We start from the raw sequence: 27539 nt of genomic DNA on the forward strand, positions 1-27539 counted from the left end.
GAGAGAGAGCGCGCGAGCAGGTAGGGGCCCCAGGCCAACTTGTGTCATAGGTCTGGCACCTGCCTCCTCCCACCCTGTGGCCGCCTTCCCTAGGCCCTACTGCCTCTCAGAGCCCTCCTCCTATGCACCCTTTCCCCACCAAATCTGCAGCTCCTGATTCCTGGGCTCATGATGGCCCAAACTTTTCCTTGTTACTTGGCCCAGGCTCTCTGGTGTTCACCGTGAGCCCGACCTGAGGAAAGGTGTATGCCCTTTAGACTCAAGGAATGAACATCGCAAGCGCAAGGCCTGCCTTCCACAGTGGAGGAGTCTAAGGGAGGCTGCCCGGGCCATCTGTCAGGGTGTCTGCAGGCAGGATTCCTCTGTGGGGTGGGGGTTGGATGCAGCTTGCAGGCCCATTCCAGCTTTGAAATTCTATGGCTCCGATTTTTCTGGGTGGAATTTCAGACCCAGAATAGGGCTAGAGTGGTGCGTTTTCCCTCCACAGTAGTGGTGATGGAGAAGGTAGGGGCTGCCAGGGGGTGGGCTTTGGCGGAGAGGGAGAGGGGAGGGATGACGTGTTGGTCTGTCAGGTCTGACTGCAGAGAATGGAGAACACTGGCTTCCGAGCAGCCTCTCCACTCAGTGCTCTCCTGAAGGTGCGTGTGTGGGAAAATGTGTGTGGAGGTCTCTTGCAAGGGTCATCCCCAGTCCAATCTGTTGTATGTCCCTCAGTCCCTAAGGGTAGTTGACCATCACTTCCATGCCCCATCCATTCTTCTTTCCCACAAGCCACAAGGGACAAGATGCGCAATGGAAGGATCCTTGTCCAGCCTCTGTGGGTGGGAAGGACTGAAGGTGATGTGCCTTCTGGGGAGTCCTGGCTGTTCTGCTCATTCGACATTTAGTGGGCTTCCCATAAGGAAGGCGGCTTGGTCAGGCTCCCTACTCTCTTCCAGGATGTGGCTCGCTCTCTTATCCCTTTAGTTGGTGGTTAGTTAGACCAGTGGTTGTTGCCTGCTTAGAGGCCTCCAGTGGCCACTGCCTGTTTATAGATCACCTGGAGAGTTCAGCTCTCACCTCAGACCCAGGTTCTTTCCCAGATTCCCTCAAGATCCCTGTTTCAGGGAGCCAGATGGGAAAGGGAATCTTAACACACACAGCCTTGCCTTTCAGATGGGTGGGCCCTCTTCTAAGATGTTTCCATGGATGCTCCAGCCCTTAGGAAGGGAGCTAGGAGCTCCTGAGCATTAAGAGCAGGTTCCTTGGGTGGTTGGCTCTGAGTGCTTACTGCGCCTCCAGTTGCCTAGGGTCTCCTTCACCACCTCCTCCCCACTGATGATTGGCTGGTAGAAGTCAGAGCTGCACTGTGGTCCTTGGGGGAGTTGGCTCTAGCTTCATTTTAGAAGCTGTCAGCTTTCTCAGCAAGGCTGGATTCCTGCAGGGACTCTCCTGCTCCCGACCAGGGCTTTAATAATAAACTAAAGGTGCCAGGCTCCTTTCCATTCCCCTCCTGTCCCCTCTCACCCTTGAGATAGGGTCCTGCTCTGTAGTCAAGCCTGGTCTTCAACTGATTTTTTTTTAGCCTTTGTCTCCCAAGTGCTGGCATTATAAGGAAGTTTGTGTAAACTTTAAGGGCTTATTTAGGGTCGTTTGTCTTTTTCTCTTTTTGAAATCCCAGTTACCCAGGCTGCTCTCAAACCTTCCTCTGCCTTCTTCAACCTCCCTTGTATCTGGGGTGACATGCATCTGGCTTCATTTGTCTCGTTGATTATAGTGTGTTTTTTTCCTAAGAAATGAGCCAAGTGAGTTCCATTAATACAAGTCTTTCGCTGAGATCTTTGTTGTGTCCGAGCTGCCTTCGTTTGGCTAAGTGTGTGGGCAAGATAGGGTCCCCGCTATATGTCTGCATATTTGCACAGACATGTATGGACACACAGCTTGCTTTACGCGAGCCAGGTTTAGTTGTAAGCGAGGGTCCTGGAGTTGGGAGGAGGCATCTGTTGAGTCAGCTTAGCCGTAGGACTTAACTGCTGGCTGCCAGGAAGTGTGGAAGAGCCTGTCACCATCTTAGTCAAAGGGCAGTGATTGTGTGGGTTGCTGTCCGTGCTCTGGGCATTTGGAGTGCATGGGGGGGGCACTCATTTTGAAGTTTTGAAAAGCCCTATCCATTTTCCTGTCTCTTTTATAAAGCCTCGGTTTTATAAGCACAGTGCTGAGCTGACAATGCTTAGAAATCTTGGCAGTGTACTTCCATTCTCACAAATTTCAGTTTGTCAATAGGTTGTGTGAGCACCTTCAGTCCCGAGTTTGTTCCAGCTTTTTATTCTTACTCTGCCTTGAATTCCGTAGAGTTTTCCCTCGTGTTTGCTTCTGCTTGTCTGAGATTTTATTTGCTGGGCATTTCCTGTGAGCAGGGCCCAGTGCCTGCTTTGAGGAGTACCCAACTAATTAATAATGCAGGGTGCTGGAGAGGGAGGTCACTGCCAACTGAGAGATCAGGGTAGGCTTCTAGGAGGAAGGGGCAACACCAAGGGCCTCGGAGCCCAGGAGTAGAGTGGGAGAAGAGCATCATCTGGGGCAGCCACGGTGTGGGTCTGAGAAAGCTCTCCTATGGTGGACGCCTGGGGAGATGGAGGGGGCCTGGGAAATGTTGGGGTCTTGGCTAAGGTTTCCCAGTAGTTTGGAGGGAAGGTCTCTGCACTTAGTGACTCCTGTATGTGCCCAAGCAATGACTAAGCCTCCCTGCAGGGGGGTGGAGGAAAAGCAGGCCAGGTCAGCTGAGCCCAGGTGGTGCAGAATCTTGATTCTTCACAGTCTGTAGTCTGGGGCTTAAGAGCTCAGACTTGAGACAGGAAAGCATGGGTTTGGTTGTGTAGCCCCAGGGGGTCTTGGCAAGTAGGGGAAGGCCTAGCCAAGGTCCTCTAATGCTGCCACTGATATCAACAGCCATGTGGATTGCAAGCAAAGAGTCTCTGTTGTTGTTCTGGTCTCTCGGAGGTCTCCACATCCCCTGTTGTCCACACTCCCAGGTGGAGACCCTCCAGCATCCAGAACAATCTCGCAGGGGATTAGAAGGGAAAGAGGTGGAATGACAGGATCTTGCTGCAACAGCTCTGCCTTGCCTTCCTCCTCTCTTTCCTGTTCCAGGGAGATGCCTAGATGGCTAGCCCACACTAACAGGTGACAGGTGTGGGTGCTGCACCACAGGAAGGTGGGGCACAAGGCCCTCCGAAGCCTGACCTAGGGCTTTCCTGCTGAATCCTACTATGGAGGGATTGTTTTCCAACAGTGACTTTGCTCTGCAGTGCCTGCTATCCTTCTGTGGACTCCTCGACTCCTCAGGCTTCCTGACCTTATTCAGACACAGGACCAGTTTCCCATTTGCTCTTTCCTGTGGTCATTCCTATTGATCCTGTTTCAAATGTCAAAGTCCTTTTAAATTCTGAGCCTGTTAACTGCCCTATCTGGGTACACAGATGGGATGGATGGGTGGCCATCTTACAGCCAGTGATGGGACTGACGTTGGGGTTTCCTGCTCCTAGCCCAGTGGGTTTTTGTTTTGTTTTTGTTTGGTTGGGAGTTTTGAGGCAGTGTCTCACTTTAGCCGAGGTTAGCCCCATATTCATGACACTCTTCCTTTAGCCTGCTGGGATTACAGATGTGAACCTCTGTACACCTCTTCTTACCCTGGAGGTGGACACTGGTGCTGAAGACACCTCCATTCTGAGAAGTGACGTGAGAAACTTAGGCTGGTGACTGTGGGGTTGAGGGCTCACCCTTGTGTGCTGAACTATTGGTTGGCTATGGGCTGCTTCATTGAGATTGTCCGAGTGGCCATGACCCTGAAGCATGCCTTTTCTGTTTTCCAAAAGACTCTGGGGCGTTCCCAACAATGTAACCTGCCCCTGCCAGGCAGAGGCATCCTCTGACACCTCAGGTGGCAGAAGCTATGGTGAGGTAGCCTCCTGATGGAATGGGCCTGTGTGGTTAATACAGAGTCCGAAAAGATGAGCTTACAAATGAACAAGGCAGTGAGAGTGTCTATTCTGATTCATTGAGTCTCCTTGAGGTGCTGTTGGGTCATCCCAAAATTACAATGTGCTTAATGTAATCTCTTGCCTTTTATAGACTAGGTTGGCCTTGAATTCTCTGCTTTCTAAGTACTAGAGGTATTTTAAAAACTGTTTAATATTTTACTATGTTTGGTGTGTAAGTGTATGTTACACACATGCACAACAAGCATGTGGAAGTCAAAAGGACACCTGTGGGAGTCTTCCACAATATGGGTCGAATTTAATTAAAAAAAAAAAAGTCAGGTGGTGGTACACACCTTTTATCCAAGGATTCAGGAAGCCATGGCAGCTGGATCTCTGAATTTTGAGGCCAGCCTGGTTTACAGAACAGCAAGGGCTACACAGAAACCTTGTCTTGAGGAAAAAAGGAAGAGGAAAGAAAGAAAGACAGACAGACAGACAGACAGACAGAGAAGCAAGTCTTGTGAGTTCACGGCCAGTCTAGTCCACACAATGAGTTCCAGGACTACATAGTAACAGCATTTCTCAAAGAAAAAGTAATTCCATTTATAGATTAATGAATGCATATGAAAGATTTCCCTCTAAGGACACACACCAACCTGTCATCAAGAATATAGCCTTTTTTTTCATGTGTTTTTGTATTCTCTGAAAAAACATGACTTTGTTTGTTTGTAGTTACAACAACAACAAAAATAAAGACACCCCTTAAAAGGAGGTGAGATAGAACCATCTTCTATCCAGAATCTCTCGAAGTAGAGGGAGAGTCTGCAAAATGGAGAGCTACATCCTCATTAACTGGGACCAATGGGAATCCAGGCCTCAGGGCATGGCTGCCTGTGAGGAAAAATAACCAGCAGAAACCAGGCATGGAGCTCAAGACTATGACCACAGCACTCATGAGGCTGAAGCAGGAAAATTGCTAGAGCCTGAGCTAATAAATGAGACACTGTCTAAAGCAGAAAGCTGGACTTTGTGGCACATGCATTTGGGAGGTAGAGGTACGAGGATCATGAGTTCAAGGGCATTGTTTGCTACATAGTGAATTTGAGGGCAGCCTGGGCTACTTCTGTTGAAGGAAGGTCCCTAAAAGGAAACCTCAGGCATAGAGAAGTTGCAGTGCAGGGTTAGTAGGAGTCCTAATGTAGGCAAGGCAGGGTGATTGGACAAGCGCTGGGAACAAATACTGGATGAAGTTTTGGGAAAGATCTGCAAACACAGAAAAATCAAACCTTTGGAAAGCTTGTGGATACAAATACAGAAACACAGCAAGACAGCCAGAGGGAGATAGCTCAGTGGATGCACACAAGCCTGGAGAGCAGAGTTCAATCCCCAGGAATCCACATAAAGGTGTGTGTGTGCACGCGCAGTCATCCTAGTACTTGGGAAACAAGCATGAAGATCGCTCTGAGGCCAGCCAGATATACATAGACTGTTTCAAATAAAACAAAATTCCAAATAAATAAATTATAAGATATTAATAAGTAGAAAGAAATTGGTTTAAATTTCTAGGTGACTCAGTCTATGCAAGAAGAGGCCTAGATCCAGGGAAGAAGGGCTGAGAACAGAGGGTCTTGCTTGTACTCAGTTCCCAGGGACAAAGCTAGGACCACGATGGCGGAAAACTCTTTGAAAATCCCCCTGAAAGGCATCACCGTAGTGGCTAGTCACCCAAATTGCCCCCTAGGTGTTAAAGGCATAACTAAAGATCCAGCCAGGGGTGGAGGTCATGTCTCTCAGCCCAGATCTCGGTAGAGCACCAGGAGAAGCCACACTCAAGGATGATTGTAGAGCATCATCAGAAGGCCCTGCCACAGATACAGGAGTATCTGTAGAACTTGCCTCATATGAGGGCTCAAGTTGTGTCCTGAGGTGATCCAGGAGCTCCTGAGGAGGTGGGAAGCAGCAAGCTGGGTGACAACCGAGACGGGGACATAAAAATTCCTTTTCCTGGTCACCTTGCTGCTCTGTGGAGCTCAGGGCCAGTTGTTTGACAACAATATCATGCTCACCTCACCTTCCTCCATCCTCTCCCTGGCTTTGGCCATGGATGCCTCTTGGATCTGGCTGCCCTACTGCAGATAAGACTAGAAGGGCTGAGACTGGGAGAAGAAAAGAACCCAGCGTGGAAGGAAGCCCCGGGCTTGTCCCTCTGCTGAACAGACTTGTGCATGACAAACAAGGGGGAACTCACTCGGGAGTCAGGCAGCCCCCTCCCCCCTACTGCGGTTAGCATCTTCAGCTGCTGGGACTCATTTGCTGCCTGGCCCTAAGCAGCTTTGAGCTGCAGGCTTTCTCTGTAAACTGAATGAGGACAAGTCCTCATCTTACACATAGGAGGTACCCAGGAAGGAAGTGCCTCTTTCCATAAAGTGGGGTTCATTATACAATGGTCCACGACTAAGGGGACCCTCGTGAAGGCCTTATGCTGTGAGAAGCCTACAAAACAACTGTTCTCTTCACCCTTACGATGAAGGGAAGAGGGTCACTTGGGTAACTATATATCAATTTATATATGGGGGGCAGGCACATGTGTGGGGACCAGGACAACCTGTGGGATATCTGTCCACCATACATGGGTCCTGGACATCAAACTCAAGTTGTCAGGTTTGGCAACAGAAATCTTCATTTCCTGAGCTACCTCCATGGTCTCTGTTACTCCCACTGCAAAGCCAGGCATTGGCTATCGAGGTTCCTGCCCCCCCTCCCGCCCACAATCTCTTGTGGGTTGTGGTCCTGCCAGCCCTACTGGCTTTGCCCATATTCTAGAGCACGGGAGGGTCTATACCATAACCAGCTTGGCAAGTGGCATTGCAATGGCTTCTGATGGCTTTATTGCCATAAACAGTGTGCTTGTTGCTATCCACTCAGAGGCCTGTGGTTCTCAGCCTGGCTGGTAGTAGCCTGAGGGCCCTGCCTGGTACTGGAGGCTCATCTTAAAAGTCCAGTGGGGCTGGGCAGTGCCTCTGCATTTTCTCCGGCCAACACCCTCCCAACAGCTTGGCATCATAGCCCTGGCTGTCCTGGAACTCTGTAGACCAGGCTGGCCTCAAACTCAGAAATCCACCTGCCTCTGCCTCCCAAGTGCCAGGATTAAAGGCATGTGCCACCACTGCCTGGCCAGCTTGGCATCTTAAACTCAGGCCCCAGTGTGGCGGGTCCAGCAGCCTTTCAGCTTTCCCTGGAGGTCCCTTGCTCCAGATGTATAGTGTTCCTATTCATTTCTGAAAGGCCTCCTGGGTGCCACATGTTGGTTATACAGATGAAACCCAAGGACCCTGCACCTTCAGGTGAGAGATGGGTAATGAATTGGCAGCTGTGGTCAGCTTGAAAAAAACAGGAAGGGGGTTCATGTCCTTACTGGGGCTGGGTAAGGGAAGCCTAGTCACAAGCAGAGAATGTCCTGGAGGGATTTCTGACGGATGTGATGCCTAAGCTGAGTGGAAGGGCATGGAGCAGTTAGCTAGATGGTCAAGGGCATCTTCAGCCTGATGAAGCTAGAGGGCTGGGCCTGGCCAGGTTGCGGAAGCTGTGGTGTTATCCACAGATGAGGGTGAGAGTTACACTTGGAGACCTCGGCCCCCAGTGACATCCAAGGAAGGTCATTCTGGGGCACCCAGAAGGAGAAACTCAGAAGCCAGTGTAGAAATGCAGGGTTCATTGGAGGAGGGTCTGCATCAAGGACTGTGCATCAAAGGGAGGGAGGAGAGGCATTGGTGATTCTCTGCTTTCTGCATACTCAGGAGAGTCCATGAGGGCTCTGGGGTGTTGCTTCCTGGGAGACACTGGCACTGGGCCTGGGCCAGGCTTGCAGAAGGAGGAGAGAGCCTGCGTCAGAAGGCCTGAAGGGGGTGTCTGTGGGATGGGTGAGGAAGGGCCATTGCTTTCATCAGTGGTAGGCATCCCTGCAGATGTGTGAGGGAGGCAGTGACTTCACCAGGCTTGTTCCACAGGCATCAGACAATGTTCCTGGTGTTTGGGGATTTGACCTGGGACGTCTGCTTGTTGGTGATTCCCCCAAAGATGAGCTTTCAGGCCTAACCCTCCACTCCCAGGCTGCTCCACTTGGGTAAGTATGGCTGTCACCTTCTGAGAATGTTCTTGGACTTGGGTAAAGCTGCCCCTTTCCATCAGAGCCAAGTCTGCCAAAGGAGGAGGGAACAATCTGGGGCCAGCCTTTTTGGTAAGGGAATAGAAAAGATACAAAAACCTGTTGGAGAGAAAGGAGTCGTTAGTATTTCATGAAGTAGAATCAAAAGACTGCTCCCAACGTCTTTTTGGGATAAGGACATGAGCCATGTTGGTATTGCTGAACTCGGGCGGAGGCAGTGTGGCAGTGTGCCAAAGCCATCAGACTTGGCACTGGGTAGATGGGGTTTGACCTTGGCTCTGCTCCTTCCTTGGCTGGTGTCTTTGAGGGGATCACCCAGCCTCTGCCCACCTTGACGTTACCATCTGCGGAGTGGATATAATCTCAGAGGCTTTTCCGGCTGTTTGTTTGTTTGCCGGCTATATGCTTCTTGCACGAAGCCTGGCTGTTTTCTTTCACTGTCTTTTGAAAGACTCCTTAGACAGTCAGCTTCACAGGTGTTTGAGGATTTAAATTTAACCATGTGTGTTCTTGGTTTGGCACAGAGCAGGCGCGCCTGCTTCCCCTTCCCCGTCCTGTGAGCTGAACGGCTCCGTGGCATCTCCTGGTCTTTGTAGCTAGGATGGTCTCTGTCAGGTCCCAGTGACTTCCTTATGCTCTCAGTTTGCCACCAGCCTGGGTCACTCCAGTACACTTGAGAGGCTACCGAGGGTGAGAGCTGAGAGGATCAGAGAGGGGGTGTAGATGTGACGGTCATGGGGCCACATGTGAGCCTGGGGGTGATGAGGTCTGGACCTGGATGGGCTGTCCTTCTTGCAGAGCCAGCCCTCTGGAGCCAGTGGGTCCAAGTTCCCAAGGGGCCATTTAGCTGTGTTGTGACCCTGTGACCCTTGCTATACCGATTGGTAGACATTTGAAGATCCCCTGTGTCCTAGAGGCTTGGGCCAAAGATGGCTTCTCATCAGGGGTGTGTGTGTGGATGATGTTTAGTCTGTCCCTGGGCAGCAGTGTAGCTGGGCGTGGCTGGCTGTGAATCTGCTGCAGAACCTTGCAAGAGCCTTGAGCCTGGGCTGGCCCTGGGGAAGCTGGGTCTCTGTGAACTCAGGGTGTGGAGGTGTAATCACATGAAACATACAGCATAATTAATCCTGTATGCTCTTAATGATATGCATAATTGTTCTGCATGGTAATTAGGTGTAAATGGTAAGCAGTTCACATAAATGTTTTTGTAATTGGTATTAATTTTACAGAGGCAAACCAAGTTTATGAGGTTTTTTTCTCCTTCTTGCTCTGTTACTTTTCTGGTGCAGGCAATTCCCAGCTTTTGGAGGGCTCTCTTGCAAATGTTTGTTTCTAGGGCAATGTTTTGTATTTTCTTGCAGAACAATGTTGTGAGTGGTTATGAGCTTCCCAAGCTGGTTTCCAAATGCCTCTCTGGCCCACACAGTAGGTGAAATGTGCAGACTCCCATCTGTGTGGAGGTGACAGCAGGTCCCCTGCTCCAGGTGTCCCCAGGGTCCGCAGCTTCTGGAGGGCAAGTGCTCATGGGTCACCGTGTGAGCCGTTCTGTGTGTGTGTTTGCGCGCGCGCGCGTGCGCGCATGTGTGTGCATGTGTTCCTATGTCTGTTTCTCATCTGTGACTGTTTGTATGACTGCATCCATCTGTGTCTGTATGTGCATGTGTCTGTGTTTGTCTTTTGTGTTTGTGTCACGATCTCTATGTCTGTGTGCCTCTGTATGTGTATCTGTGCTCATAGGTATGTGTTTGTATGTCTGTATGAATCTATGTGTATACATCATGTCTCTATGTGGCCCTGTGTGTGCTTGTGTTTCTCTCTCTCTCTCCCTCTCTCCCTCTCTCTCTCCCTCTCTCTCTCTCTTTCTCTCTCTCTCTCTCTGTGTGTGCTTGGTCTCTCTGTGCATTTGTTGGTGTGCACTCTGTGAGACTTACAGAGATTGCTTGGTCTCTCTGTGCATTTGTTGGTGTGCACTCCATGTGATTTACAGAGATTGCTTGCTCTCTCTGTGCATTTGTTGGTGTGCACTCTGAGTGACTTACAGAGATTTCTAAGGCTGTTCTAGAGGAAAAGCTGCTTCCCTGAGCCAGGCTGCGGCAGATACCCAGGAGTGTGAGCTTACCACATCATCTAGGTGACCCAGCCTTTTATCCTAAGTCACACAATAATTTTTAAAACAAACATCTACTGAGCATCTACCATGTACCAGACACTGAGCTAAACATTCAACTCCTGTTCTCATATCTGAGGTAGACTTGTAAGATGATGATTCTCACTCACCTCACTTCACAGATTAGGAAACTGAACCCCACACCTCCAAATGCCAACTCTTTCCACCAATGGCTTGGTTTGGGCCATTGTGGAGAATAGGGAGACAGACCAGGACCCATGGAGAATTCTAAGAACTGCTCCCTCCTGCCTCGCTATCCGAGGAGGAGTCCAAGTTCCACCCATATTCCTGGTCCTGAAGAGCCTAGGGACTTCCCAGTTCTGACTTAGGAGTGGTCAGCTCCATAGTTATTGGCATGCTCTGTGGAGAAAAAGGGTGACAGTGGGCCTAGGGGAAGCATAGCTGTTGGCACTGTGGTAAAGAGGGTGCAGGCAAGCCAGTTTCCCAAGGGGTGGGAGGCCAGACCCTTCCTAGGATCCTTACCACCTCTTCACCTGGGCATCTGGGGGCAGGAAGACCTGCAAAATCCATGGCAGGTATCAGTTTTGGCTTGCAGATGGTAGACTAGAGCCTCACCTCCACATGGTCTTTCCATGCCTTGGAGCTTTGCCAAGTGACCTCCCGAAGGAGGATTATGGGGGTGGGTTGCTGTAGTCACTGCAGCACTGGGCTGGGGATGTTTCAGCTGCAGGGGAGTGACTTTGTATAGTCCTCTCTGCCTCGAGGGTCAACTAGAACAGGACAGAGGCCAGCCCCAACTGTGTGTGGGCTGTGCTGTCTGGATGGGAACAAGACACGAACCTTGACCTCATGTGTTTAGGAAACTAGACACATCTATATACATGTGTGGTGTTGCATGACCACCCACAGACCCTTGGTAGGTAGGTGGTCAGAGAAGGATAAAGGAAGGAGATATGTCAACCTGAAGGATGGGGTGAGAGTTCTCAGGGGGCTTCAGAGAGCACCCCTTTCAGAAGAAAATGGTATGAACAAACAGACTGTGGAAACAAGGGGTCACCTGGGAGAGGTGAGGTCAGACCAGTGACAGCTGACAGTATATGGTCAGACCAGTGTGTGAAAATCATTGGCACCTCACATTTGGGGGAAGTCAGCTTATCAAGATGAATTTGCATTCTGTACAATTCACCCTTGTAATTGTACAATGCGATTATCTTTAATACCCTCCAGGACTGCATCCATCACTGGAGTCAGTTGTAAACTTCTCATAGACATCAGGTTTGGGTTGAGGGAATCGTGTGTGAACATTATTCTGCCTGGGTGGGCTGGAGGAAGAGACCAGGCCTACCTGATGCTGTGTCATCACCAAGGTTATTGTCCAGTGACACAAGGTTCCTGGAGTGAAGTGAAGGGTGAGAGACTTTGGAGGACTGGGTCGTGAGACTAAGGGGAGACGGCCATTTCTACACACAGAAAGAAGGAGCTAGGAAATTGAGCCAGCTCTAGGAGCCTGGTTCTTGAGAGCAGAATTTGACCTGTGCGTCCAGATGGGCAGACAGAAAATAAAGATGGACAGAGCCTTGCAGGTGTGTGTGTGGCTCTGTCCTCATTAAGAAAAGAACTGGGGCCAGGAGGTGGTGGCGCACACCTTTAATCCCAGCACTTGGGAGGTGGAGGCAGGTGGATTTCTGAGTTCGAGGCCAGCCTGGTCTATGGAGTGAGTTCCAGGACAGCCAGGACTACACAGAGAAACCCTGTCTCGAAAAAAAAAAAAAAAAAAGAACTGGGGGCAGAGTGGAGGTCAATGCAGAAGTCCAGCAGTGAAGGCAGGGCTGCCTCCTCACTAGCCCTGGCCGCAGTACAGAGCCAGGGCAGATGATCCTTGGGCTTGTGAGCTTCCAGAAGCAGGGGCTCTTGTACCCTGTAGCCCAGCTCAACAGTGGTGCTCCCTACATGAGTGTAGATGAGTGCCTGAAGTGGGGTGGGCAGTTGGCAGGGTTGCCAACAAGTCAAAGACGACATGAACGAGTGGCTGCGTCAGACTGGGTCCATCAGGAGGCAAAACACATGGTGTTTTGAACAAGGAAGGTTTAATGTGTAAAACGATTAACTGTAACAAGGACTGGGATAATAAGGCTTGGTCAGCCAGAGAAAACGAACTCCAGTGAATACACAGGGGCAGGCATGAGAACAGCTACTACTCCTGTGACTGCCAGAGTACCCAGGGAAGAGGCTGCCCTGGGGCTGATAGCCAGCCCTTGTGGGAGAGGGTGTGGCCATTGCTCCCTAGATGGCAGAGGAGTCTCTAGTGTCATGTGGGTGAATCTTAGTGGACCTTTTGGGTCTAGAGGGAATGTGTTCCTTAAGGCACACTGCTTAGCTCTCCTAGGGAGTGCTGGCTGCTGCTTTCCTGCCTTGCTGGAGCCAGCTGCTAGAAGAGCTCAGTGCTAGGAAGTTTGGTCTCCTATGAGAGCTTGATGCTAGAAAGCATCTAGGCTGTGAGATTCGGATGCTGTATGATGCAGTGACCTTTATGACAGCACACTGGGTCCAGGAAGGACAGCTCCTTGAATATCTCTCTAGTGCTGCCTCCTCTTCCTCCCCTTCTTCTTCCTCCTCCTCCTCCCTCCTCTCTCCTCCATCATCTGTGGTTTTTGAGACAGGGTTTCTGGTTGTATCCCTGACTGTCCTACCTCACTCTGTAGATCAGGCTGGCCTTGAGCTCACAGAGATCCACCTGTCTCTGCCTCCCAAGTGTTGGGATTCAAGGTGTGCACCACCACTGCCCAGCTCTCCAGGGTCTTCTACTAAGTTTTACATTGTGCCAGCCAGCAAAGGAGAAATATTTAAAGGGCCCATACGTGTTTTTACAGAGAAGGCAGTGAAGGGTGCTAGCATCTGTGCCATTTAGTTGGTACTTTGGCTAGAGATGGCTTTCATGTGCATCTTACCTAACCTTCTGACCTCCCACACAATAGCAGGACAACTGGGCATCTACCTGTCCAGAGTTCTAATCCTGGCTGGTCATGGTTGCACAGACCTGTAATCTCAGCATTTGAGAGGTGGAGGCTAGAGATCAAGAATTCAAGATCGAGCTGGAGAGATGGCTCAAGAGTTGAGAGCACTTGCTGCTCTTTCCAGAGGACATGAGTTCAGTTCTTGGCACCCGTGTCAGGTGGCTCACCATTGCCCACAACCCAAATTATAGAAAATACACAAAAGACGTGTTTTCTGTTTGTTCACAGGCCACATTTGTGATCTGTTAAAAATTCTGTATTAACTCCATTTGAAGCCAGGAGAGCCTCAGTGGGTGCCACTTCATTAGTGACCTAAGCCTTCACTGTTCCTGAAGGGGCCGGATCCACTACTGTCCTCACTTGGGGGATAGAAATTCTAGGATACACTGGAGGGGTTTTCCTAACTTCTAGTCTAGTCTTCCTGGGCTCTGTTGTGTACCAGCAATGCTTACTAATAGGACCAGTCACTTCATACACTGAAGGAAGCCAGTGTTTTCAGACAGTTGAGTCAATGGCCCCAGAGGCCCCCAAAAGCCAGACAAATGTCTCACCTTCTCACAGACCTATTTTGAGGCCTCCTAGTGAAAGCTTTCTTTTCAAAATTGAGTCTCCGATGAGTTGAAAGGTATGGGGAGGGGAACAGGAGTCAGATGAGGGGTCTAGGGAGAGTGAGTGAAGAGATTCTGCAGTTGGCAAGTGTGGCCTGTTCTTGAGAAAGAAACACAATGCGGTAGTCCAGGAACCACCTCTGGAAGAGGGTAGAAGCTGCCACTGAACTCCCCAGGGACCACATGCTGACTCTCTCGAGTGCGTTCATGCTTGGACACCCCGCAGTCCCTACTTGAACACAGACCACAGGAAGCCCGGTTTGGTTGCCATAAGGCATAGCCTGAGGCAGGAGCCACAGTGGCCCACACCCAGCAACAGGTGTTCCTTTATGAAGTCTGTGGTGGCTCCTGTTGACTCCCGAGAACAATTCCAGCTCTCTCACAGCATCTATTTTGGGCACAAACCTTTTATTCTCTCTGCGTTAGGGGGCTGTGCCATGGTAACCATTAGCGCAAGCGAAGGAGTCTGTGATCCAGACTCATCACCTTCTCCCCCCTTGTGGCTGCCATAGTGGCGGGAGGTGTAGCTTGCTCATGAGTGCGGCTGACTGTGTGCTGTGGCTTTCTGGGAGCCTGAGATCCTTTCGTGATGACTACTGAGTCAGGCTCTGAAGTGAGGACAGGATGGCAGAGCTGTTGGCCTGTCCCCAGAGGCTTTTGAGATTTTTGTGGGCAGCTGGTGGGCTGGGTGCAAGTGACACTTCTGAAAGTGGGAGCAAATGGGATGATGATGTCATATCACCCAAAAGTGGAAGCAAGACCTCCCCCTGTCCCTTCTACCCAGCCGCAGCCTTGTGACCCAGAGACCCTCTGGTAGGAGGGGGGGAAACCCCTGCTATGCCACGCAGCTTTCTGCTTCGACCACTTTGGTGAATGATGGGGTGATGTGGGGGATAAGCCCATCACCCACAGGCATCACTTCTACCTCTTTCCCAGCTCAGATAGGAAACTCAGCCATGCGGCCGTATGCAGGAGCTGGGGTCTCTCGAGGCTGCTGGCCAGGGCACTGGGACCCTGCTGTCCTGGGTGCCACTCTGTTTTGAAGGCTGTGGAGAGAGTGCTATACCGGGATCCATGATCCTTTACTGAGATGTCAGAGCTATGCGCCTTAGGATCCTCCCTTCTTTCTTTAAAGACGGGGATGGCTTGTTTGTTAGAACGTGCTTCTTAGATTGGTTAAAAGGACTGAATACAACAACCATCATGCCCTCAAAGCACAGTGCTTGTCACATGACTGGCGCTGAGCAAAGAGTTGAATGAATAAATGAACTCCTCCACTGGGCAAATCTCTACATTCGAAGGCTGTGGTTAAGCCCTCGGTGGTAGTACAGGCCTTTAACCCCAGCACTCGGGAGGCAGAGGCAGGCGGATCTATGTGAGTTCAAGTTCTACAGAGTGAGTTCCAGGACAGCCAGGGCTACACAGGGAAACTCCGTCTCAAAAAATCACTCAAACTGAGCCAGGAAAGTAAGGCAGGTGGAAATTGTTTTCTGACCTGTCTATGCCCAAAGTGAACATAGCTGTAGAAGTCCTGAGCTAATTACATAAGAGTGTGATGGGCAGGACAGCCTTTGAACCTTGGTCCTCTTGCTAATTACAACCTTGGGCAGCTTGGGAACCTTGCTTTTCTCATCTGGAAAATGGGGATAAAAATAGTACTCGCTCTAGATGGTGGTGTGAGGTGTGAGAATGAATGAAAGGTTGACATCATAAAGCTCTGTTCACCATAAAGCGTGGCACGGTGTGGCGTGGCATAGGAATACAGCTTCTGGTGGAGCGACGTCCACTTGTGGCACTCCAGGGATTTTGAGAGAGGAAAGAAATCTGTGGGTGGATGAGTCAGACTCTAATAATTGTGAAGATTTATCTATGTTTTCTCAGTGCCAGGCACTCGAGGAAGCATTTTTAATTCATTACCTCTTCAGTCTCTCCATGGTTCTGTGAGGCAAGTCCTATTCTCCCCTCAGTTTCACAGCTGAGGAACCTGAAGCTCAGTTTTGTATCAGGCCAGCATGATTCAAACAAAAAAATAAAGGTCGAGGTTTGAACTGGCCCTGCTCCCTGGAGGACTTCCCAGAGCTTGATACTAGCTCCTGAGTCAGGCTCCAGTCAGCCTCTTCAGACTCGATCTCACAGTACAGGAAGTTCCCTCAGATCAGGTGACCCAGTCCCCTGCACTGGCAACTGTCATTTTTGATTCCTTCTCTTCATCCCTTGGCTCTTTGTCCTGGCCCTGCTTGTCCCATGTGGCCCCATAGACAGTGGCTGGCAGCTCCTGACTCACTTTTGGTTCCTTTCATTCTTCTGTAGCATCAGTTAAAATTTAAAAAAAAAAAAAAAAAAAGGTCCCAGGTAAGGCCTCTGATTGACTCTGTCAGATCACATGTTCGCCGTGCACTAGGGTGGGTATGTAAGCACAATTAAAACCTTCAGAAATCCCCAGAAGACTGAAGGTTGGGAAGGAGGGGCTGCTGGGCTCTGACTTTGGCCCTGTTTGGGTGGAACAAGGTTGAGGCCTGTGGGCGCTGACGGGTTTATTTTGGTTCAGGGGCCCTAGCTGAAGTGGGCACGAGGGAGGAGCAGAATCCTGAGGCATCAGTTCTGAGGTGTTGAGGAGGTTGAGCCTGGAGAGGAAGGTGGCAATGATGGTGTATGGTACCGACTTGAGGCCCAGCAGGAGGCCGGGTGAGGGGGCTGTGGCTGGGATGTATTCAGCATTGGCACCCCCAGTTTGGGAGTGGTGAGAATGAAGTGCTGTCATGGGCTGGACTGGGAGGTGATGCATTGACAGACTGGGTAGTACTCCATGAGGGACAGAGTGCACACTGGGCGGGAGGTGGCCTGCCGGAGATGGAACTATGTGGGTGCAAAAGAGCTGGGGTCGGTTGTTCTGTGGGACTTGATTTCACAGAACAGAGGAGGATGCATAGCTGCAGCTCCTCCTGTTTCTGGAGGAGAGACAGGGGCCACACAGCACCAGTGGTCACAGTGGAGTGAAGGCCTTTCCCCCAGTGCTGGTCCCTCCCTTTCCTAACAATCAGAGGGTCCAGGAAGCAGGAGCATCTGAAGAGATCACAGTGCTCACCCATCCCTCTGCAGTCTCTGCCACGTCTAAGCCTCTCCGACGCCTCCTCCAGCGATCTTACTTTATATTCCTTCAGTCCCTACTCTGCACATAACACTTTTATGGTTCCTCTATGTAGACGTTTTAATTGATTTCCTTTTTAGTAGATCTTTTGAAAAATCTTTTCATCTTGTTTGTGTCTGTGTGCATGTGCACACTTACATATACCACGGCACGTGTGCAGAGGCCAGAACACCATGCAGGAGTCAGCTCTCTCCCTCTGCTGTGGTGTTAAAGTCAGGTCATCAGGCTTCGCAGCAGGCACCTTTATCCACTGAGTCATCCTGCCCACCTCTGATTAGTAGATTCTCTTTAAGCCTGTAGGCTCTTTCCACTCCCCGGCCTTCCTAAATAGCTTTTTACTGTTGACGATACCCTTCTGATATCAAATTCTGATATTCAAAAGTGTCTGTTGTGCCTATGTTCACATATGTAGATGTCAGCATCTAACAGGCATAATAAAAATAGTCATGTTCTCCAGACAATGGTGACACACCCCTTTAATCCCAGCACTCAGGAGGCAGAGGCAGGTAGATCTTTGTGAGTTCGAGGCCAGCCTGGTCTACAGAGCAAGTTCTAGGACAGCTAGGACTACACAAGAGAAACCCTGTCTCAAAGAAAAGAAAAGAAAAGAAAAGAAAAGAAAAGAAAAGAAAAAGGCTATGTTCTAATTTCCTGAACCTATGAATATGTTACCTCACACGAGCAAAGGAACTTGGCAGATGTGACTAAATTAAGATTTGAAATGGAGAGATTGTCCTGGGTTTTCTAAATCCATAATTGTAACCGCAGAGGCCTTGGGAATGAGAGATGAAGGCAGGAGCAGGATGGCAGGGAATGGGTGACGGTGAGAGAGACTGACGACCATTGCTAGCTTTGGAGATGGAAGGCGCTATGCGCCAAGAAAGGGAGGCAACCTCTAGCCTAGCCTCCGCTGCCAGGACAAGGAGGGAACGTGGACTCTCCCTAGCATCTGTAGCAAAGAATGCAGCCCTGCCAGCACTCTGACCTGAGCCTTGGGAGGACTGCCATGACTTCTAATGTGCAGAGAGGCCAGGTAAGAAATCTGCTCTTCAAAGCCACGAATTTTGTGTTACAGAAAACATTTGCGCTGGGCAATGGTAGCGCACGCCTTTAATCCCAGCACTTGCAAGGCGAAGGAAGGTGGATTTCTGAGTTCGAGGCCAGCCTGGTCTACAGAGTGAGTTCCAGGACAGCCAGGGCTACACAGAGAAACCCTGTCTCGAAAAACAAAAACAAAAACAAAACATTTGTGCAGTGTGTGTGTATTATGTATAAGCACTTTTGTTAAATCAACATAATTACATTATTATGTCAATATAACTGTGATTCACAGCTGAGCCTATCAAATTTCCTTTTTGTTTTTTTCCCCTGTAGTTAGCAGTTGCCTTGTGTGTGTGTGTTTTTTAACTTGTCTTCTTTGTGCCTGTTGCTAATCCCTTCTATAACTGTGGGTTGAAAATCTTCTGTCCACATTTTGAGGTCCTTACTCTCTTGCCCTGGGTCCACTATTCTCTAGGTACATGGCTATGGCTGCTGACATTTGTGATGTTCCTCGGTGGTCATCCTTGGAACTCTCTCTGCCTATTGGTTGTGACTGTTCTTCTGCCTTCCTCTTGCTCAGTTCATCTCTGTGGTTGCCCTCTAGGACAGGTGACTGAGTATCCAAATATAGTCAGTGCCTTGGTTCTAGTTGTAGAGTAGGCCTACTGGATGTCCCTGTCACTTGTCTGATTGAGTGGTGGATACACAGAGATGGCAGTACCTGGCAGGCCTGCATCTTGAGTCACATATCAGGTGGTTACCGCATAGTCTCTCTTCAGCTTCACAGCAAATGAGCCTTCCCCTCATCTCACGTACTGGCTCTCCTGTATTGTAGGCTCGTCTCCCAGCTTCCTCTGACTAGAGTATGGGACCTTGTGTGGCTTAAAGGGTCCTTATTCTGTTTTCACACTTAAATGATGAAATGGCAGGGTAAAGGACTGTACCAGAAGAGGTCAGACTTATTTCTTTTCCTCCCCCTTCCTCCAGTCAATATCTTACTGTGTAGTCTTGACTGGCTTGAAACTTGCTATATAGACTAAGCTGGCCTTAAACTCATAGCAAGCCTCCTGTCTAAGCCTCCCAAGTAGCTGGGATGATAGTTATGCACAGTCATATCCATATTTTTTTCTTTTTAACAAACCACTTTTATTAAATGATGAATAGTAACTGGGCAGTGGTGGTACGTACCTTTAATCCCAGCACTCAGGAGGCAGAGGCAAGTGGATCTCTGAGTTGAGGCCAGCCTGGTGTATAGGTCCCAGGACAGTCAAGGCTACCCAAAGAGAAACTCTGTCTTGAAAAACAAAACAAAACAAAACAAAATTATGAGGCAAAATAGTCACGAGGCACATTTTCAAATATTTTGGGATGTGTGTGCATGCATGTATGCATACGTTCAATGAAACGCTGTTTGACCCATTTGGCCAGCAAACTGCTGGTGGTTCTCCTGTTTCTACTTCCATCTTCTGGGACAGGGGTGTGCTGGGATTACAGACATGTGTGCTGCTGCCTCTGCCTGTCTTTTGCACGAATTCTTGGGATCTGAAGTCCTTGTCAAGCCTGTGTGGCAGCACCCCACCTGCAAAGCCGCCTCTCCTGCCTCCATTGTGGTGTTTCAGTGTGTCTGTGTTAATGGTCCAATCAGCTCAGGACACCAAGAATGGTTTTGTGTTAGGAACAGTCAAACTCTTATCAGCTATTTTGAAATTTACAATTAATTAGTGTTGGCCGCAGTTGCTCTCCTGTGGCACAGACCATTGAAAGTTGCTCTTTTGTGGAGCTGAAGAGATGACTTGGCAGTTAGGAGTACTTGCTGCTCTTGCAGAGGGCCTGGATTCTGTTCCTGGCCCCCATGGGTGCTATGGGATCCATTTCTTAGAGATACAACACCCTCCTGTGTCCTCTGAGGGCACCCATACACATTCACATAAATTAAAAAATAACTTTTTAGGGCTGGAGAGATGGCTCAGTGGTTAAGAGCACTGATTGCTCTTCCTAAGGTCCTGAGTTCAAATCCCAGCAATCACATGGTGGCTCACAACCATCTGTAATGAGATCTGACATCCTCTTCTGGTGGGTCTGAAGACAGCTACAGTGTACTTACATATAATTAATAAATAAATAAGTAAATCTTTAAAAAATAACTTTTTAAAAAAGTTATTGCTTTAGCCAGTGATGGGTGGTACATGCCTTTAATCTCAGTGCTCTGGTGGGAGGCAGAGGCAGGCAGCTTGGTCTACAAAGTGATTTCAAGGACAACCAGAGCTACACAGAAAAACTGTTTCTCAGGAAAAAAAAATGTTTTTAGTTGTATTCAGGTGTACCCCTTTGCCCATTAAGCATGCCTTCTCCATCCTTTACCCTTCTCCCCACCTGAATCTACGAGTCTGTACCTTATTTCTGTGAGACCCACATGTAAAAAGCTTTCTCCTCCTCTCATTCCTCCCTGAGGCAGGGTTTCACTGTGTAGCCCTGGCAGTTTGGAACTTGCTATGTAGACCAGCCCGTCTTTAAATTCATAGAGATACACCTGTCTCTGCCTCCGAAGAGCCTGCACCACCATGCCTGGCCAGACTTTTACATGCAGATTATGTCATGTGGTATGTGCTGACTTATTTCTTAATCTAATGTGCTCCCAGCACCTGCGCGTTGCTGCAGATGACAGTTTTATTGTTTTGTCACTGAACAATACTCAATTGGGCATACATCCCATCTTCCCTGTATTTGGTCATCCACTGGCGGGTGTCTAGGTTGATCCCTACTGCAAACAGCACCTCAGGAAGTACAGGTGTGCACATGTCTCTTTGACATCATTCATCTCTTTTGGATTCCTCCTATAGGTGGTGGGCTGGTGGGATCTGGATCATATGGTAAATCATTTTATTTCCAGTTGGCCACTGAGTTTTGTTTCTACTACCACAAAGTTGGTATTTGTAGAAGTTCCTTTTTAAAAGATGCATTTATTTCTAACAATGTGTATGTGGCCATGGCCATGTCTGTCTATGTGAGTGTGGATACCCAAGGAAGCCAGAGATGTTACATGCCTAGGTGCTGCGTGTGGTTGTTCCAGTTGACATGAGTTCTGGGAGCTGAGCTCTGTCCTCTTTAAGAGCAGTCTGTACTCTTTAACAGCTGTGCCATCTTTCTAGCCCCTGAAAGTGCTTTCTGTTCTCTTCTTTTTTCGGTAACGTCACATTCTTGTTTTGTGGCTATAGAAACCATTGATGTGTTTTGCTATAGTTGGTTTGGTTTTATTCTGGTCCCTATTTTACAAGTCAGAGGCTCTCCTAAAATATATATTTGGCCCTTGGCTGACTTTTGATTAAGAATTATAGTAGGCAGAGGCAGGCAGAGCTCTGTGAATTCTAGGCCAGCCTAGTCTATGTGGCAAGTTCAAAGCTAACCAGGGCTACATTAGTGAGATGCTTTCTCAGAAGGAAGGAAGGGAGGAAGGAAGGAAGGAAGGGGAGGGAGGGAGGAAGGAAAGACGGACGGACGGACGGACGGACGGACGGACAGGGGAGTGGCCATATGTGATGATTCAGACCTGAAATCACCAATTAGGTGATAGAGACAAAAAAAATGTCTAGTTTAAGGCCATCCTGGACTACACAGAGAGTTTCAGGCCAGCCTGAGCACTATAATGAAATCCTGTCTCAAAAATAAAACAAACAAAAACCCCAAACAAACAACTGAGACCAACTAACCCAGAGAAGTTTATTGGAATCTGGGCCCAAAGGCTTGCCAACTTTCAGATCCTTACTGATGCATGAACAGTCGGTTCTGGCCCCATACAGTATTGATGTGATTCTTGTGCCTTTGCTCCCCTCTGGACTGCAACTGTTTTCCAGTCCAGAGGGGACTGAGAACTCACATCAGCATTTAAATGAACTTATTCTGCCTGCTGGGATGTCGCCTTTACCTGAACCATTTTACCCTCCAGAGATTCTGAAGTTGCAACTTTAGGGGACGCAGGTGTCGGGATGTTTCTTGTTCCAGCCCCTCTGTTTTTACACATGCATCCTCTTCAGTTTACTCCCACAGGTGTCCGGTGCTATGGCGACAAGAATCTGTTAAGAACTATGCACTGAAAATCAGCTTTTACGTGCCTGTCTCTGATTTGGCTGTTAAGTTGCTTTCCCAGTCTTGAAATTCTGTTGTTAATGTCTTTTCCCTTGTTAAGCCTGTTCTTGTCATTCCACATCTTTAAAAAAGAAAAAGAAAAAAAGAAAAAAAACCCTGCTAGGTTGAAGAAGGTTGTAAGATGTGGAGTTGAGCTAGTTCTGCAGTCTTCTCTAGGCAAGGTGCCACATGCCTGTAATCCCAGTGCTTGGCAGGTAGGGGAAGTTAGAAGGATCAGGAGTTCAAGTTCTCAGCTGTTTGAGGGCAGCCCAGGCTGTGTTAGACCCGCTCAGAAAACAAAAGTACAACAAAACGGGCTATGAGGGTGGCTCGGTTAGTGGGGTTCTTGGCACACATAAGGCCTTGAGTTTCATCTCTAGCACCACAGAAACCAGGCTCGTAGGACATACTGGTCAACCCTAGCTCGTGGGAGATGGAGGCAGGAGGGTCAGGAGTTCACGGAGGAGCATTTTCCCCCTGAAGATCAGTGTGTGTGTGTGTGTGTGTGTGTGTGTGCGCGCGCGTGCGCCATGTGTGTACCATGTGTGCACCAGCCATCTGTGGTGGTCTGAAGAGGATGCCATCTCCTGGAGCTAGAGTTACAGGCTGTTTTGAGGCACCTGATGGGGGTACTGGTAACCAGGGACCTCTGGAAGAGCATCAAGCACTCGTAACCACTGAGCCATCTCTCCAGCCCCAAGGATAAGCACTTTTATGCTGTTGTTGTTATAAACATTTTTCAGGGTCACTCTGAACATGAAGACTTATAGAGGAGATAAAAACTGCTGGTGGTTATGGCTGGGCTCATGGTGAGGGTTTCTATGGTGCAGCCTTGGCCTAGGTGAGAAAGATGCTCTAGGTGCTGTGGGCTGCAGAGCCTGCTGCTAGCATGGCTCCCAGAGCCCACTGCTCCCTGTAGCCAGGTTAGCTTGAGAGAAGAATGTGACTCTCGAGTTTAGGTGGACAGTGCTACATCCAGGCATGGGGCCTTGGCCACTAAGTGGGGCACTGCCTGGCCTCACGCTGATGGTTTCTGATGATGCTGAGGGCTTTTGAAGTCCTGAAGAAACACAAAGGGACCTAGGTTTGACCTAGGACTACTGTTCTCTGTGCTGACCTTTCATGAAGCTCACGTGTCAGGGACGTGGGTGGCCTGAGACATTTCCTTCCTTTCCCTTCTTTCTTGGGTGACAGCCCTTGTGGTTGGTGCCCTCCGCTGTTCCGCCTTTCCTGACTACTCCCTCCCTTCCCCCTCTCGGGTCAGAGGCTTCTCCCACCAAACTCCAGTACAGGTTCCCCTGTGTCTCTCTGGACCATGGAACAGACTAATTCCCAGCTTGCTTTGTGCCTGGTCTGTCTCCATTGTGGGGTACTTGAAGATGTCCAGTCTGTTGGCGGGTCTCCTGTTGCCTGTAAGGTTCCAATAGCCTGGCATGTGGGAGGGAGCTGGGTGACATCCTGGGGTCAAGACCTTATCTACTAGCTCTGAGTCCAGCATTCTTTCCCACTGACTGGGTCTCTGGGCTGTCACCCACTTGTCAAGGTCTTGATGCGGGGTGATTGGAAACATGTATGGTTATGAAGGGGAAGCTGGGATTTGGGTGAGATCGCTGGACAATGGCAGGAGGGAAGCCTCTTGCAGTCCTGGGTCAGGCCAGTTTTGCTCTCTGGCTGTGGGGAACAGTTTCTGTGGGGTTGGAGATGAGGGGGATATAGTTTCCAAGAGCACTCAGCCCCTCAAAGTTCAGTCATGAGATCTGGCTCACACCTCAGACATGTTCCAACTGTTTGAGCCTTAGCCTTCCTTCGCATTAAACTAGGGAAGAGCTTGGAGCTTTCCAAATGAGGTGTTGCGACACTGTGTGGTGCTACTCTCTTTGTTGCTGCCACCCTCTCAGGTATGGGCAGCCAGCCTTGAACCCAGTACCCAGTCATGCTTAATGTAGAGAGTAAGGTGCCTCCTTCCTGGAGCCCCCTAGACAGAGTGCAGCCCTTGGGCACAGCCTCTCCAGCAGGGCTTGATTAACCTTTCTCCTGGCTCTCCAGTGGCCCCTCCCAGTTCCTGCTTCCTCCCATCGCTGCCAGCGCAGAGCCCAAACTGGGGCACCCACCTCCCAGACTATCACATCCCTGGAGAAGGGACGGGGGCCCAAGGGAAACCCAAGCCTGAGCAGTCTCCCGTTCCTGGTTTTCCAGAGAGCCCTGGCAGAGGGGGCTGGGAAGAAAGGCCCAACAGGGAGGGGAGCTGGGAAGCAGAACAGGGAACTGGAAGGGGAAGGGTGTGGGTGGGCTCCGATCCAGCCTACCTCCTACTCTCCCACTACTGCCAATCCCCTCCCCGGCAGGCACACACTCAAGGCAGGGGCTTGGCGCTGTCTCTTGGGGGGGTGGGGGGACAGGAACCGTTGTGTGTCTCCCAGAGTGAAGGGGGTTGATTTGTGGCAGTAACACACCCACCCTGAGCTGTGGCCTGAGGCTCAGGCTTTGTTATTTCACTGGCTTGCGGCCCACACCTGGTGGAGGGGGGAAGAAAAGCCCCTAAAATACAGCTGTGTGCGTGTTTGGTAGAGCTCAAGGCCCCCAGTTCTGACGGCAAATGGGGCCACAAGGGGGGCTCGGAGAGGGCAGCTTGCGTGCCTGTTCAGTGCAGCCATGGCCTTGAGCCTCACCCCTTGGCACCCAGAGAGTGCAGCAAACCCGGCGTCCCAGAACAGCCTGGGTTCGGGCCTCAGCTTTGTCAGTGAGGTGTCGGTCCTGGGCAGGCTGAGCAAAATGACATTCATTTCACTACATCCTGTGGCTGCTGCTCACTTCCTCCTCCACTCGAGGAGCGGTGTGGGGGTGGGGGGTCGGGTGAGGATAGATTAGAAGGAAAATGTAGCTGGGCTGGGGGCCTCTGGTGGTGGCTGGGGTTTTCCAGGGACTGGCTGGGGTGGGAGGGAGGGTTACAGAAGTGTTCCGAGGGAAGAAAAGCTGAGAGGGGAGGAGCAGGAGGCCTCTGGTAGTCCCAGCAGTGGCACGCTACACCTTTGAGTTTCTGAAAGGGACTGTCCTAGCCCCCAGGCTCTTAGAGGAGGTGGAGGCTGCCTCAGTTTCTCACACTCTGCGTTGCTGGTGAGACTGGGAGAAGAGAGGTCAGAGGCCAGGCTGGCCCTGGGCTGGAGGTGAATCCTGGGAGGATCTGTGCTGTGCCCTGCTGACCAATTTCTCTTCCCCACAGGCAGAGCCACCTAAAGCCCAGCGCTGAGGCAGCACTTTTGGAGGGCTTGACATCAAGATCTATGTTTAAGTTTTAACTCTTGCTTACAAAGACCACGATAGTTCCCTTCTCTGAAGCCCTCGAAGTCCCGCAGCGCCCTCTCAGCCCCAGCCTGCCTCCTACTGCCCAGCTGCCAGCAATGCCCTCCAGCGGCCCCGGGGACACCAGCAGCTCCTCTCTGGAGCGGGAGGATGATCGAAAGGTGAGCAACCCTCTTGGTTCTTTATGGGATTCTGTGGCTGGTGCCCAGGAAAGGAGAGGGGCCTGTCCCCACCTGATGACAGCTTAGGGGTGCTGACCTGCTGTTGTGATGGATCATGGGTCACATAAACTAATTATTCCTGCCAAATAGGTGCTTGGCTGGGAAAATGAAGGCTAGAGAGGTTAGACTCTAAGCTGAGACAGGAACTTGAACCCAAGCACTCTCGTGTCAGGACCAGAGCTATAACCACTGTGGTCTTTGAGGGTCAACTCTTAGGATCAACAGGCCCAAACTATAAGCCTGGGCAGCTTTGAGGGGTCATCCTTGTAGGGAGGGGGTGTCCAAACACCTGCATTTCTTTTTGGATCTGCCCTAGAACTAGCTGTGAGACCTCGGGAATCATTGTACCTCTGTGTTGGAGCTTCCTGTTCCCCCCTGTATTTAGTAGCTGTCTGGGGCACTGTAGGCATGAGGTGATCAGCCCACACAGATTTTATAGCACGTGGCTTTGTTCAGATGCTCAGGAGCAAGTGACATCATCGACCTTTGGGGATAATGATGTCCCACCCACCCAGGCTCGCAAGTGAAAGCCACCCGGTAACTTTTGATGTGGCTCCAGGCCATGGAACCAGGGATTCTGTGTTTTCAGAGTCCCCTGAGAGGTGACCTCTTCACTCTACGGCTGAACTCCAGGTTGGAATCAAGTCAGTCAAAAGGAATCTCGTCAGAGGGATGGGAATTCCTGAAGGGGCCAAAAAAGTCACCTTGGAGCTGTGGCCACTAACTCTAGCACTGGACTCTGTGTCCCCTGTCAGTCTGTCAGCCTCACTGTCCTGCCTCTCTGGGTCCCTGGGAGAGGTGTGTGAAGTTTGTCCACATTGGGCAAGGACCAGCAGCTGGGAGCCCTCACATTTACACCCAGCCCTTTTCTGCCCTGTTCATCCCTAGAGTGTGTTTCTGTGTTCTCGGTGTTTCCCATCCATTGTTCTGTTGTCCTGCTGGCAACCCTTGAAACAACTGAGGTGCCATAGGTGGCTTGGTTTACAGAAGGGGATGCTGAGCTTAGTCAGCAGTAAGCCCAGATGCCCTCTTGCCTCCTGGATCTTACCTCACTATAACCACCCATAGTCCTGATGTAGACAAGGATCCCAGCCCCAGTAAATACACATATACATAGGTGTGCACACAAAAGGTCCAGGGGCCCAGCCTACAACCCTGCACAGTGCTGTGTGTGTGCATGTGTAGTCATACGTACTGACAAGCTGGGAATCATTGTGTGCTCCTGGACACGGGCCCTCGGAAGTTCTTAGATCCGCCCCTCCTCCCCTTTAGACGTGGTCTTATGCAGTCCGAACTGGTCTTAAATGCTCATTGTAGAAAAAGGGTGACCTTGACGTTCTGTTCCTAGCCCTCCACTTCCTGAGTCTGGGCCAGGCTTGTGCCACCCCAACTGGTTTATAGTGTTCAAACCCAGCCTAGTGTATGCAAGGCAAACACTCTACTCATGGAGCTACATCCCCAGCCCTCCAGCCTCTCCTTCTCATGTGATCCTATGGGAAATGACTAGATAGTCTAAGTTCCCTGCAGGCTTTCTGAACTCAAGGAGTGCACAGTCCCTGGCCATAATGGTGGCGATACAGTCTACTGAATTCTGCAATGGCAGTGGTGGCAGAGCTAATTCCTTCCTTTCCTTGGGCCTGGCATTGTTTTTCTGCTAGGCTGGCTGACCCTGAGCCTCTTCTGCCCTGGCTCCATGTTCTGATGGATGCTGGTACACCTTCACATACTCCAGACACCCCCACAGCTGGGACAGACTCCTGTTATCAGACTGTGAACCCCACCCTGCACAGCAGCAAGTCACATGGTCTCTGGATTGTGATAGTTCACTTTGAA

At 50.2% G+C, this 27539-nt stretch overlaps 1 protein-coding gene across 4 annotated transcripts in view; it reads left to right on the forward strand.

Annotated features, from left to right (window-relative positions):
* Dnmt3a (DNA methyltransferase 3 alpha) overlaps nt 1–27539 on the forward strand; it is a 102973-nt gene that overhangs the window by 2723 nt on the left and 72711 nt on the right. For 3 of the 4 annotated variants that reach the window (XM_031357097.1, XM_031357096.1, XM_031357099.1), the window contains exon 2: nt 25406–25646. In XM_031357097.1, the coding sequence (XP_031212957.1) occupies nt 25584–25646 (63 nt within the window). In that variant the 5' untranslated portion in view covers nt 25406–25583. Of the gene's footprint in view, nt 1–25164; nt 25300–25405; nt 25647–27539 lie in introns of those variants that run through there. The other variant, XM_031357098.1, reaches the window with a different exon arrangement.

This window comes from Mastomys coucha, unplaced genomic scaffold (assembly GCF_008632895.1).
Source record: "Mastomys coucha isolate ucsf_1 unplaced genomic scaffold, UCSF_Mcou_1 pScaffold6, whole genome shotgun sequence".
Lineage (NCBI taxonomy): Eukaryota > Metazoa > Chordata > Mammalia > Rodentia > Muridae > Mastomys > Mastomys coucha.